General features: G+C 40.6%; 1 protein-coding gene across 1 annotated transcript; it reads left to right on the forward strand.

Moving 5' to 3' along the window:
• Positions 1 to 4,886: 4,886 nt before the first annotated feature.
• Positions 4,887 to 10,865, forward strand: cxcl12a (chemokine (C-X-C motif) ligand 12a (stromal cell-derived factor 1)). The gene is made up of 4 exons (XM_083897722.1): positions 4,887 to 4,997; positions 6,301 to 6,418; positions 7,211 to 7,294; positions 9,523 to 10,865. Exons 1-4 carry the CDS (start codon positions 4,928 to 4,930, stop codon positions 9,548 to 9,550), a joined length of 300 nt encoding a protein of 99 aa, XP_083753848.1. The 5' UTR covers positions 4,887 to 4,927; the 3' UTR covers positions 9,551 to 10,865.
• Positions 10,866 to 13,570: the final 2,705 nt, after the last annotated feature.

Below are 13,570 nucleotides of genomic sequence, written 5' to 3' on the forward strand. Positions count from 1 at the left end.
TTTTAAAGAAAAGTTAAATGTGTAGCTGTGCTCTGAATAAAGCAAGTTCGAAATAAGCTGGAAGATGAAAAAAAAAGTGCAGAAAAGGGAGCATAAATGGAAAAAGAGATTGTTAGCGTCTTTGTCTGCGATCGAAACATGTGGTGGAGACTGAAAAGCGCAGGGCCGAGCGCCGTGTTTCTGTTGTGGTTTTGTCGTTTGGTGACAAAATAAACAACAGTAGGTTCTCGCCTGTGAGAAAAAAAACAGTGTGTTTGCATTACGCCGTATTTGTCCTTGTATTTAGCGTGTGTTTGTGTAAACAGTTGCAACACAGTAACGACCACGCGGGTAAACGCGCCTGTGTATATGCGAGGTTACGGTTCAGTGCAGAGTTGAGAAACTGAAACAGAAAAATGTAAATGTGTTACAGATCAGGACATTTTCTGCACAGCTTTGCAGCAAATTGTGTTCATGATAATATACTACTGCGGCATTCCTTCCATTTGCAATAACCTAACGACAGTATATCAACGACAGTATATCATATATCAGCAGTGCTAACCGTGACTCGTGTTACTTCGCGGGGCTGTGGGCAGTTTCTCATCACAGAAACAGCTGAGAGGTTTTTGTTCCCGTGGGCCCCGGACAACACCAGGTGTCGAACTCTACGGATCTTCCGCCCCATCCTTACCGGCAACGTCCACACCAGCTGTGGCTCATGTGGCCCATACTCTGGCATAAAATCACAGCTGAAACCATAAAACTAACGCAATTGGCATTTGGTTTGAATTTGGGTTTATACTTAGTTAAAAGTGTCTGGATCTTTTAGAAGGAACATGGGGAATGAGCCTTTTTAATCAACAAAGGGCACAAAACAAGGATCCTGAGTTAGGTATGGGTTCTTTACACCACTCTGCCATAACTATAAACTATAAAACAAGTCGCTTTAAAGTTGAGGCTCATTTGTTTAAAATAATTGGTTCTGAATGATCAATAATGCAGTAAAAACTCCTACAATTGCAAATACCACTCATTTGTTTAAAGGATGTGGCTGTGATGGTAGTAAGGTCTTGTCCTATGGTCTTTCTAGGACATAAGAGAGAGATGATCTAATCTTGGCATAAATAAATAGAGAGAAATTTGGAGACGGCACCGGTTTTGAGAAAGAAAAAGCGTTTCCAGGAAACACATTAAACCTGTGCCATGTTATTTGACCTGGAGGTTTAATGAGAACACTCTTTTTCAGCTGCTGCATTCGAGAGGATCTTACAAATGAGTGCAAGGCTATTGTCCGAAGCATTGTTTCGCTTTTGATTCCACATCTATGGCTAAAGACCTTGTTGACAGGTCATTGAGGTGGTCCATATGGCGGGTGTGAAGGCACGGGGCCCGCGATTCTCTTGAGGATGCAGGAGAAACCAGACAAAGGCTCAGTTAGCAGAGTCGAGACTCACAGTGCCTCAATGGAGCAGTGGCAGATCCCCCGCTGGGACCAGTTGCCTGCACCTTCTCAAACCAAAGTCTGATCTGTGGAAAATGGCCACTCCACCATAATAAGTTCAACCATCCATACTGCTGCTGCCCCCCCTCCTCCTCGGTCATGTGTGTCTCTCTGTACGGTGAATAGCAGTTAAGGAATGTTTAACATGTCAATTAGCATGAAACAATTTCATGGTTTGTCTGGACTGGAGAGATCCTGTCGTATTTAGTTTAGTTTTTGCTTTATTTTGAAAAATAGAGACAGATAGACGTAAAACACACTCTTTTTTTAAGTCCTCTTTAGGATGGCAAATCACTGTTTCCAGTGCAATTTGATCTGCTTTTTATTTCTTCATACGGCACACTGTTAACTCAAATCCTCAGATCGGAACATGATTAAAAACTGCTTTGTAGAAGAATTAATATGAGGCCATTGTTTGACGTGTGTGTGCATATGAAACCCATGTGTTTTACATACCCCAGCATCAGTACATGTTATGTTGTTTTATGTTCATACTTTATTTACTTTGTGTTCAAACTCTGTTTTGAGCCTACTGTTTTCTTTGGCCTTCAAACCATAGCATCGCAAACGCGTTTACATGTGATTCCAATAGAGCGAAATTGAAGCAGCGTTTCAGGACAAACAGATCAAATCAGAAAAAAGGAGGAGCTGATCAACGTTGGCATTCTAAAACTTATTATTGCTATCAAGGTTTTCCAAGTTCCATAAGGAAGCGTGGAAGAAAACCTGCTTTGCCTTCAGAGCTTCAGAGAAAAACGCGACGTGTGATTTACAATCGCGGTCGAGTCGCTCTTAACCGTGTTTCTTTGAGACTACAGTCGGGGAATTACGCACGCACAGAGCAGGAGATGGACCCCTGGAGCGAGACCTCCCAAACAGACAGATGGCCTACAGAACACTGCGCCACAACTCAAATATATACTAGACAATAGACAGGTGTGAGCCAACAGGTAGCCAAGAGGCAACCTCAGCGTTAACAAAAAACATCATGGAGACACAGATACTCATTAAAAGCCTAAAACAGGTCTTCAAATCAGTTACATTTATTAAGTAATTCCTGGAAAAGAGGGTGTTTTATGCGGCTCGTGAAGTTTTTAATAGAGGAAGGAATGAAACAATTGGGCGAGACGATGCGGTGCCAAATCTGCTTATGCAACCAAAGAGTCAAACTCCCACCGACTGTGGCAGAAAATGTCGAAATATACTTGGAAGTGCTCCCACTTTCTCTCCGACGACACGTCGCACGATGGCCCTCGTTTACATCCTGCACACTTGCGCACACTCTGTGCTGGTGCTTGTGTGTGTGTGTCGTTTGTGCCGACTCACACAGGTTTGGGGGAAGAGGGACGGAGAAGATGAGTGTTAAGTGTGCATTGTGGCGACACGGCAGGCATCCTGTGTGAGAGCGAGCAGTTGTGAATCCTCTGAAGTCGCCTTTCACTCCCAGCTGAGAGAACCTTACTCAAATACTCAGGCTTTTATACTCCACTCTTTACATCTTTGCTTGTTCTGCATTCAGCCTATCTCACTCTCTCTCTCTCTCTCTCTCTCTCTCTCTCTCTCTCTCACACACACACACACTTGTTGAAGTTAGCCTTTGTGGTCTGTGAGAGAAGTCAATATGTGTCCATTGAGCTGTCAGCCAACGCTCCTCTGGTCTGTCTGGTCTCCATGGAATCATTCATAACGCGAGATCCAAAATTGTCTGCACAATTTGGAGCGAAACATCAGACACAAGGTGATAAACACACGTCACGCAGCTCTTCTCGCTGTTGTGAAAGCACTCTGTAATGGATATTAATGCTCGCTCCCCCGGAGAGATATTATGCATTTGACTTTCTTGGCCACTTTTACGTATAAAAGTCCCTCCACGCAGTAAATCTCTGTTATTCTCTTTGAAATATCCTTTTCTATTTTTCACCCATTCTCATGATAAAGTGTGCTGTCAGCAGGTGGTTTGCTTTCCCACAGCTGTGTGATGAGAGAATGTGTCTCCAATCAATGCAAACAAAAAAAAGAACAGAAAATACAGAACCATGCACTCATGCATGTCATTAATGTTACTCTGGGCAAGCGAAGCACTTTCTGGCTCTGCGGAGCTTCAAGCTGCAGTAAAGTAAAAGGGGGCTTCCCGATTATATTTGTATTGCATTAATACATTAATGTATGTTCAGAAGTTTTGAAGCAGCACGTTTAAAGGACAACACGTTGATATGTATGCACACACACGACAGCACCCAAATGACACTTTACTCACATAGCAGCACTCACACTCGTGTGTACACTGGGCTGTTTTCTCTGGGACATGAAAAGCCAAATGTCTGGAAACTGACTTCACATCTGCATCCTGTTAAATCCACTAATAATACCCCCAAACACAAGGATGCGTGTCCACACACACACTCACTCTTTCACCAACACACACACACACGCCAGAATGAACATGTTCATCGCGTTATAAAAGCAACTGTTCAGGGATTCACTTTTAACTGAAAACAGTTTTAATCCTTTCCAGTAAAAGCTGCAAGGTGTGTGTTTGTGTATGAGTGTATGCGTTGTGTCCAAATGTCGGTCCATTTGAACCATCAATGTCAACCAATGTGAGTCATCTCGACTTACATTTTTGGGGATTTTAATTAATTTAGGTTATTGAAGCCCCCTGAGAAGACAAAACCATGACTAAAAACAAACACACACACACACACACACTAAAATGTCTCCTGTTTCTTTTCATAGCCTTAGAAACAGCCACAGGGAGCGTGTAGAGCTGAGGAGCCTGGTGGGCAAGTTGTGTTTCTAATTAGATTAGTTTTTCTAACAAAAAAAGCAAATAAATAAAATGAAATCAAATTAGTTCCCAGAGAAGTTTGCTGAATAAGGAAAACAACAATCCAGCCCAAAGTGGTGTGTGTGTGTGTGTGTGTGTGTGTGTGTGTGTGTGTGTGTGTGTGTGTGTGTGTGTGTGTGTGTGTGTGTGTGTGTGTGTGTGTGTGTGTGTGTGTGTGTGTTTGTGTGTGGAGTTTCTCTTCAGCGCTGTGCGTAAAAGTGAAAACACCCCAGTGAAACCGGAAACTGAGAAATCGTTTCACAAAGTAAAAGCATGCAACTGCGTGAAAACAAAATCACCGTCCACACGCTTTAGTGCAGGAATTGTACTTTATTTTAAACGTAAATCGCGTCCTTTTTAACGAACACGTCGTTCTCATCATCATCATCATCATCACGCGGATACGTTTTGCTTCAGCCAAGCGCGTCGTAGCTATTGGTGCTTTTATTTTGTAGCGCGCGCACACACACACACACACACACCCACGAGTCGTATCTGCTTTCCTGCGCAGCTTGACACTCTGGATCGTAATTTAACACTCCACGATGATCCCATCAGTCACATCTCCTCTGGACTTAACTCGCAGCAGGACCAAACCTCGGCGGCATTAACGCAGAATGGATGTGAAAGTGCTGGCACTCGTCGTGGCGCTCACCGTGGTGACTTATTATGCGCCTCCATCACAAGGTAAGACATCAGTTATTGTTGTTATTATTTGTGTTTGTTGAATCTGGCATTTAGACCATTTTTGCAGCCGTGAGTTATGAAATTTTATATCGTTTTTTGTTAATTATTATATAGATATTCAGGTTATTCTATGAGGATGGGTTTGGTTTGGGAACTAAAAACGTGCAGATTGATTTAGTAAAGTAGAGTAAATGTTGATATTTGCAAAACATTGTTAAACTTTTGCAACTACTGTGTTATTAGGTTTTCATTCATCAGCCTATCCTTGTAATTTGATGAATTCAATTTAAATTTGAATTAAACTCGTGCAATTAAGTTCATCATCATGCACATTTTAACATAAGTATAATAACAATTATAGTTCGTCTAATAATGTATATAGAGGGGGAAAAAACAAAATCAACACGTGTTTTTTCTTGTTGTAACAAGTTCCTTCGCCGATCACCGTGTGTGTGTATTTGTTTGTGCTCTTTTGTTTTCATTACGCGCTGCAATAAGACGAAGCACCAAATAGTTTCTTCACGGCGACATCACTCTCACAACATGCATAGGTGTCGCTGCTTTTATTGTGCTAATGCGCTTAAAACCAGGTGTAAAACCACATTTGCATAGGGTTTAATCTACGGCGGTGCTTGTGTGACCATCTGGTTTTTGTGACCCACTGTGATTTATCAGTTTCGCTTTAAATCAGCATTTTTTTTTTACCTCCCCCTTTAAAGAAAAACAAAAACGCACCAAATGCATGAGTAAATATTGCGTTTTTTGTTTGTTTTTTAAATTACGGAAACTTTGCCCTATTCATTTTTCAACATAAGTCAACTGTGAACATGTTCTGTGCGCACAAACCTGAAAGTTGAGAGGTTGCAGTGGAAAGTTTACGCATCATCACCACATGAAATAACTTTAATGTTTGTGATTCTGCTAGATGTGCCAAAAAGAAAGAAAGAAAGAAAGATAATAAACGTAGTTTCGAATGAATTGTGGTCTGCACCCCATAACCTGAAAATAGATAAACAGATATAAATGATGTGTAAAATCTGTTTGTATAGACTCGTGTCTCTGTGTGTTTGTAGTGGCTCTGCGTGTGTGCTTTAACCTGCTCCATCAGTTCATTCTCAACCACTTTGGTCGTAATACTAATAATAACAATGGTTAATCTCACTTCCAACAAAATCCATTAGGACGTATCCCTGTTGCCATATTAGATTCTCTCCTTCATCTAATCCATACTTTAAAAACATGCCTTTCAGTAAATACAGTACGATGATTTAACTGATCCCATGTGTTTCTCTGCTTTCCTTAGCAAAGCCCATCAGCCTGGTGGAGAGATGCTACTGCCGCTCCAGAGTCAACAGCCTCCCTCGAGCCTACATCCGAGAGCTTAGGTTCATCCACACGCCAAACTGCCCGTTCCAAGTGATGTGAGTGTTCCTCTTACGACTGCGCTCACACATAAAACGTATGTTTTTTGTGTGTGTGGTTTTTTTTTTTCCCCACCGGCACTTAAAAATCAGACGGGGTTCCTCCTTGCTGGACCATTTCTCACCATCAATCTCAAAGAGGTGACAGGTCAGAGAAAGGAGTTGTGAATGCGTGTGTGTGTGTGTGTGTGTGCCCCCCCCTGTCACTCCGTCGTCCACAGGAATCAAGACATTTTTTTACCACAGGCCAAATGTCCCGTGCACAGGAAGTGGCTCCGTTGCATGAGCATGAGTGACTGTGAAAGGGAGGTGGGAATTGGGGTACAGTTTTGTTTTTCGAGAGGAAAGCGACAGTTGTGGGTTTTCTTGCTGGCCTGTATGGACAGGAAAATGTTCAGAGACTAAAACTAGAAAGTATATAAGTATATTCTCTGACACGAGGACATATGATACATTCTATAAATAAGCACTCTGTATGCTGCATTTGGATTTGCCTGCAGCCATATGTTGTGGGTCGTCAAAAAAAATCCTTTGCATATTAATTAGGTTTACTCAAATCAAGGGGTCGATCTCTGAATATATGCAACAGCTTCACAAACAGAGAGGGAAAGGTCATCGGTCATTATCAGACTTAATACGCTCTTGTGAAAGCACTCTCCACATGTGTCAAATTGGCACGGTGGTGTGAATTCAGTCTCACTGATAATGTGTCGGGATGCTTTACCCTTTAATCTTCAGCTGATGTATTATTATGGGGTTTTACACTCAACTCTTTTTTTTTTCCCTCAACAGTGCCAAGCTGAAGTCAAACAAAGAGGTGTGTGTGAACCCTGAGATCCGGTGGCTGCAGCAGTACCTGAAGAACGCTATCAACAAGTGAGTGTGCATGGATCTGACTCGTGTGGTTTGAACATTTACCGGCGCTTCCTCTCCACGCGAATTTAAAGTGCAAAAAATGCGCATTTGGACGTCATTCAATGGACCATTGTGAGAGTGACAGCTCATAATTGCCCCGACTTATATACAGTAGAAGCTCAGACTCCAAACATGTTGGTACATGACCAAGTGGGGGATAGAGACTGATTCCACTTTCACACACAAACAGTGGGTTTGATGTCGTACGACAATACCACACTGGAGTCTGTTTATAATAAAACGCTGTTATACAATCATTGCTGCTAATACAAGACCCGGGTCTGCAATTTTTATAGAACATATAATGAGGGTGGAGAGTTGTGAATGGTTTAACATGCGACTTCATAGTATTTTCGTTCAACATTAAAGCAGCCAAACAGCTAAGTGTCAAAGCCAACGTCGCACATCTCCTCTCTGCCCTGAGGACAGAGGCACATTTTCTGAGAAACTCTTGGCACCGTTGATATAGCACTTTATAGAAGGGATCAAATCTGTGCATCACAGTGTGTCAAAGCCCAGAGCGCTCCCACAGAATCCTGAAGAAACAAATAGACGCTCTTTGTTTTGGAAGCGCAAAGTCGTTTTGGAATAGAGACAAGTGGATTTGCTGTGTGAAGAAAAAACGAACCGAATGCAGGGTGTCCTTTAGTCTTCTGACATAATAATGTGCCCACAGACCTGCCACGCCTACAGAGCCACAGCCAGACTGTCTGTCTCAAGGATGATTGCAGAGAGCCTTGACTTCTCAAGGTGTCAACGGTCCTCTGCATGACAAAGCCGCTCGTGTATAGAGAGCCGATTGGTGGTCAATTAAAATGGATCACTCCTTATGGGTCTCCAATTAGTGACAAACTTATTTACAATGTGTAAAAAGGCACACGGATTTAATGCCAGCCCACAAGCCGGGTAAACAACCGTGGTGAAATGGGGACATGACATTTTAAACCAAGGTCGGTATTTAAACCGCCCACCCATGATGATGGAGTATTTATGCACTTAACCTCAGGCAACGATGTGCCATACTCCGCTAAATTACAATCTCCTGGAAGAAGAAAACAATCTGATAGAAACAAATGGACGAAACATAGTAATACCCAACTTATACCTCAATGTCACCAGCCAAAAAACTCTTTTATCCAAGGTTTAAATGGGTTTTTGTCCAGTGTTTAAACAGCGACAGTGGGAAAGCAAGAATTGAACAAAACGCGCTAATTTCTTCTATTCTTGCTTCATTTTTGGCAACAAATTCCAGCATTGTTTCCTGCAGACTACTTAACCTCTGGCCCTTAGCAAAGAATATATATATATATATATATATATATATATATATATATATTTTAGAAAATCTTACTTTTTACAACTTGGGACCGTGCCGAGTATTTTTTATTTTATGTTACTTCATTTTATTAGCACCTTAAAATTGTTCACCCCGCCATTAAGTGTGAATGAGTGCGAACACGGCCGTATTTATCCACGCGGAAACAGAACTTTCCCTGTTAAGAAAACCCCACTCTATGCACTTCCAGGCCTGTTTGTAACGCTGCCACAGGAATACACATAAAAAAAGTCTGTGCGAACAAACTTTAAACACAAGATGGTGACAATCAATGCAAAAAGCAAGAGAAAATTGAGCTATGACGTTATTGTGCGTATCAGTTCTACACCGAAACACAAGGATGGTGTTTTTGTCTGGAACCTGTTTCACAAAAAAATGCTTTCTTCCAATTTGATAAAAAGCCGATATGACACAAAACTTTTACAGATTCTTTTCAACTTGTTAGAAAAAGCTTAAGGAAGAACAAAAAAGAAACATATTGAATGGGAATGCAGAACAAAATTGATCAAAATAAACATTTTTGTGTTCCTATTTACCGGTCAAAATATTTTCCCTGTTAAGCAGCGGCACTTTCCCTTTGTAAACGAGGTAGTATTTTACTGTAGAAATACTTTTTACAGTATGGTGTTTATTAGTCACAAGCTCACTGCAAGTGGTTTTCACAGTGGGCACGATGCGGATTCTCGTTTTGTCACTCTGCCCAAAGTTATTCTCCTCATCTTCTCCGCTTGGAAAACAACCGTGCGAAAAAAGTCAAAATCTGGTTTTGATGTCGCTGTCGTCACGTCTGTTTCACTCATGCTCCTCGCGTTGTAAACTCAAAACAAATTCTCATTTGATTTTTCCTTCCCAGGATGAAGAAAAACAAGCAGAACATTTAAAAGCCTCTCTGAGATCAGAGATCCTCATCAGTCATCGCTGAGGATTTGTACCGTTGTGAGATCATCTGGTATGTTGTACAGCACTTACCCAGGCTGCCAGGCTGCAGCAGCATTTTGCATGGAACCAATCTACAACTCAACACAATGAAGCCCTGCCACTGTCTTCACGGTCACCACTCTTACTACTTATAGAGGTTCACAGATGTGTCAAGTGCAATTATATCTGTGAGTGTATGTTTGGTTTTTTTTCTCCTCACTATAATGTAAAGAGCTATTTTTGGAGAGTTTCTCATCCCTTCTTTTATAGCAAAAAGGACTGACTTCAGGTCAGGGTTTAAGTTCATCTGGGTCTTTTTTTTCTCCACAAAATATACAACACATTTAGCCTTCTGAGCCAGGAGAAAATAGATTCATTAAAACTTAATCCTAACCCAAACGTTTGTCATGTAAAAATCTCACAATTTATCTAAAAAACAAAGCGTTTGGTTTGTCATCTACAAACTGAGGAATGGGCTCAGCTTCAGGCGTTTTTTTGCTCCCAAGTTGTGTACCATGTTTCACTCTAATTAGCGGAATTTTCTGCTGTGCCAGCGATCCCCCAGAATGTATATACTGTTAAAACGTATACAAGACCCTAGTAAAAAAATGGCAATTACAATGTTTTTGTGATGGAAAAATTAGCATGCCAGAGGAGCTCGAGCATTTCCGGAGCCACTCTGTGGCTACGATTATAATGTGATCCATCCATTTTCTAACGCTTTATGCTCCACATGAGGGTCACAGGGGGGCGCTGTGCCAATCTCAGCTGACATAGGTGAAAGGCTGTTACCTGAATTGGCATTTATCACTAAATCAGCATAAAACATAGATTAACCAATGCTAGTTTTAGAATTTCAGTTCAAATAACCTCTAAGGATAAACTTTAAAGAATGCTATGGGTGAGAAAGAAGTTACTGACAACTAATAGATGTACATATATATATATATAACTACCTACAACTGTCATGCAAATAACAATGCACTTTATAGCTGATGTATTGATATTTTAACATCACTTTTTTTTTTTTTTTTTTACTATCGCTCACTAAGTCTGATCATTAAATCCTGTCTTTGTCTTTTTGTTTGTTTGTTTGTTTCACGTCCGTCTTGCTCGTCCTCTTCTTCCTGTTCCTTTTTGATCAATGAATGTGCAGCTGCATTTAGGGGAAAATACTGTATGTTCATATGTACTCATCTGATTCACATGTAAAATTAATGATAGAAAAACAAATGTTTTATTTTTGTACACTTTAATGCGTTTGTGTAGTCCGTGCAAAGACACATTAAATGAAGGAACTGTACTCTCACAATTGAGCCATCCAGTTATTGTTTTTATTGTATGTAAGGGAAGATTCCTAATGATAACTCTTCATAACATATATGGTATGAATACAAACGGATGTTTTTATTTAGTTAATAGACTCTTTAACATCTTTACATTAGCTCCTCTCTCACAGCTGAGCTAATCACAGTACTCGCGGGGTCGGAGGCTAAATCTGACGCTTTGATGTGAGCACATGTGTTTAGCTTTACTCGCGAGGGCAAATGAAAGGCAAGGACAATGATCCTGCCTGCTATTTAACTATTAACTCAACAAGCGGCCATTAGGAAAACATTAGTGCTAAAAGGGATGAACTTTTAACATTGCTCTGAGGGCATTATGTGAGGCGGAGCGCGGTAGTATATGTGATGAGCGCAGTCCACTGATTGAAACATCATGGAGAGATAAAAAAAAAAAAAGGTTCCACAGCACAGTTGACTGATCACCTCTGAAGCCCAGTTAACGTGTGATAAAATGTAGATTCTGGAACATGCTTGTGGGAGATAAAATCCCCATTTTGTAAAGGAAATTAATCATATTCTCTGTATAATCGCTGTTTGCCCTGATTGTGTTTAACTGTATTAAATGTGAGCATCGCTGCAGAGATCTGCAGCAAGCAAACGCGTTCCCTCCTCTCTGGACGGAGCTTCATATCTTTTATTTGTACTATTGTTAAGCATTTAAAAAAAAATGTGTTCACTGAAATATTTCAATTAAACTTTATAACGCCAGAGATTACATGTCATTCGCCTTTTATCATATCTAATAGCAATAATTTAATGTTGCTACAGGCGTAATTATCACAGACTTCCATGTGCACAGGATCATAAACTAATGTGAATCAGTTGTAATTGCACATAATAGTACATAAGTCTTTGTGTTGTTGGGATCACTGCCAACACCCACTATGTAATGCAGGTGGCGTGACCGGACCGGACCTATGTAGACTGATGTGCAATAAAAAGGGGATGTAAAAAAACGTTTTACTTGAGATTTTATGTGCACGTTAAATCTTCCTGCCAATGGAAAAGAGGAATTTTTTTTTGTGAAAAACCAGTAAAGCTATAGGTCATTCATATAAAATGTGCTGTGTCTGAACATACACAAAGTTTCTATATTATCTCCACTAATCAGGAGGCTTTAGGGAGAAAGTTAGATTAAAAGCACATCACGTGGCGAGGTGGAACAGAACAGTGTGATTAAACGAGTTATCGGCAGATTTACGATTAACTGATCGTCCTTGGATGTCTTGTTGGTACTTGAGGAAAAACTGGGCACCACGCCTACATAAACTTGTCCTGCACCTTTTCACCCCAGTGAGTTTGGCACATTTTGTACCCGAAACAAAAACTAATTTACACAAATCTAATTAACTGTCAGTTTTGAGATAACTAAAATCTTCTATCTATCATCTAATATGATCTATCTGTTTTTAAATAACACCATGAAATGTTGTGAAACTAGTATAACGCCTCGGTGTGATCCAAACAGCCAGTGGAGGAATGTACCGAGACATGAGGAGACATATGATATTCATATTCAGCAGTGCCTACAACACTCCGCTGGGGTTTTAGAGTTCAACCGCAATGTCAGACAAAAAAAAAAAAAAACTGACACCTTGACAGATGAATCAGGATTTGTCGTGTGAAAAGCAACGAATGACACCAAAGTAAGGGAAAGTGGGCGGAGTGAGTGTGCTCATTTAACTTACAGTGCATGTTCCCTCCGTCTTTGTACGCGTAAGGGCTCCCAGATGTGCAACCAGTGAAATTCCACTTAGTGGTTGTTCATCATGAAAAAAAATAAAGTTTTTAATATATGTGTGTGTGTGTGTGTATTTGTGTGCATGTGTGCAGGAGGGGGTAACAGGGGTCACAGAAAGCCACTTCAAGAAGAGGTTTTTTAATAAAAACTTGCAAAGAGGGAGGTAACGTTGAGCTGGGGGTCAGTTTTAATATTTGTGTGTGTGTCTGCAAGTGTGTATGCATGTGCAATATCACTTACTATCTCTACTCCAAGAACGTTAACTTTGCTTTAGCTCACCTGCAGCCATTCGTACAGCTGCACAAAGCAATATAAGCCCTGAAAATGACCTGCAGAGTGTCGCAGGTTGGTCACAACGCAACACTAATCTCTTCAAGATAAATGAAAACTATCAGGCCTGTTGCTCTATAAGATGTTTTCTGGTTTCACACTTACTTGTATTACACATGATAAAAAAAATCACTATTACCAATGGGCATTTGGAATCGTTGTTGTGTTTCTGTGGTATTTTGTCAGCCGATTAATAACAGATCATAGAAAGAAAAAAGGCATTTGATCTCCCAAAGGGGAAATTGACATTTGCTGTTTACCCTTACAACAATTAGCTCTGAGCACAGGGTCAACGGCTGCAGGGCAGACACTCGGCCGTCATGCGGGATTGATTGATTCTTGAGTTATTTTTCCGGTTTTAAAGGTTATCTTTAAAACTCAACACAGACAAGAGAAACAAAAAAAAGACATGAAGTTGCATTATTTAAAGGGCACATATTATGCGAAATCAACTTTTTAATCATTTAAATCCTCGGCAAAGTGTGAAAAAAGATGACTCACTCATGTTTTTGTGGTCCTCCTCAGTCTAAGTACAGGAGATGAAATGACTTCTGCACTGAGTGTGA

The sequence above is a fragment of the Microchirus variegatus genome (assembly GCF_963457635.1).
Source record: "Microchirus variegatus genome assembly, chromosome: 11".
In the NCBI taxonomy this organism is placed as follows: domain Eukaryota; kingdom Metazoa; phylum Chordata; class Actinopteri; order Pleuronectiformes; family Soleidae; genus Microchirus; species Microchirus variegatus.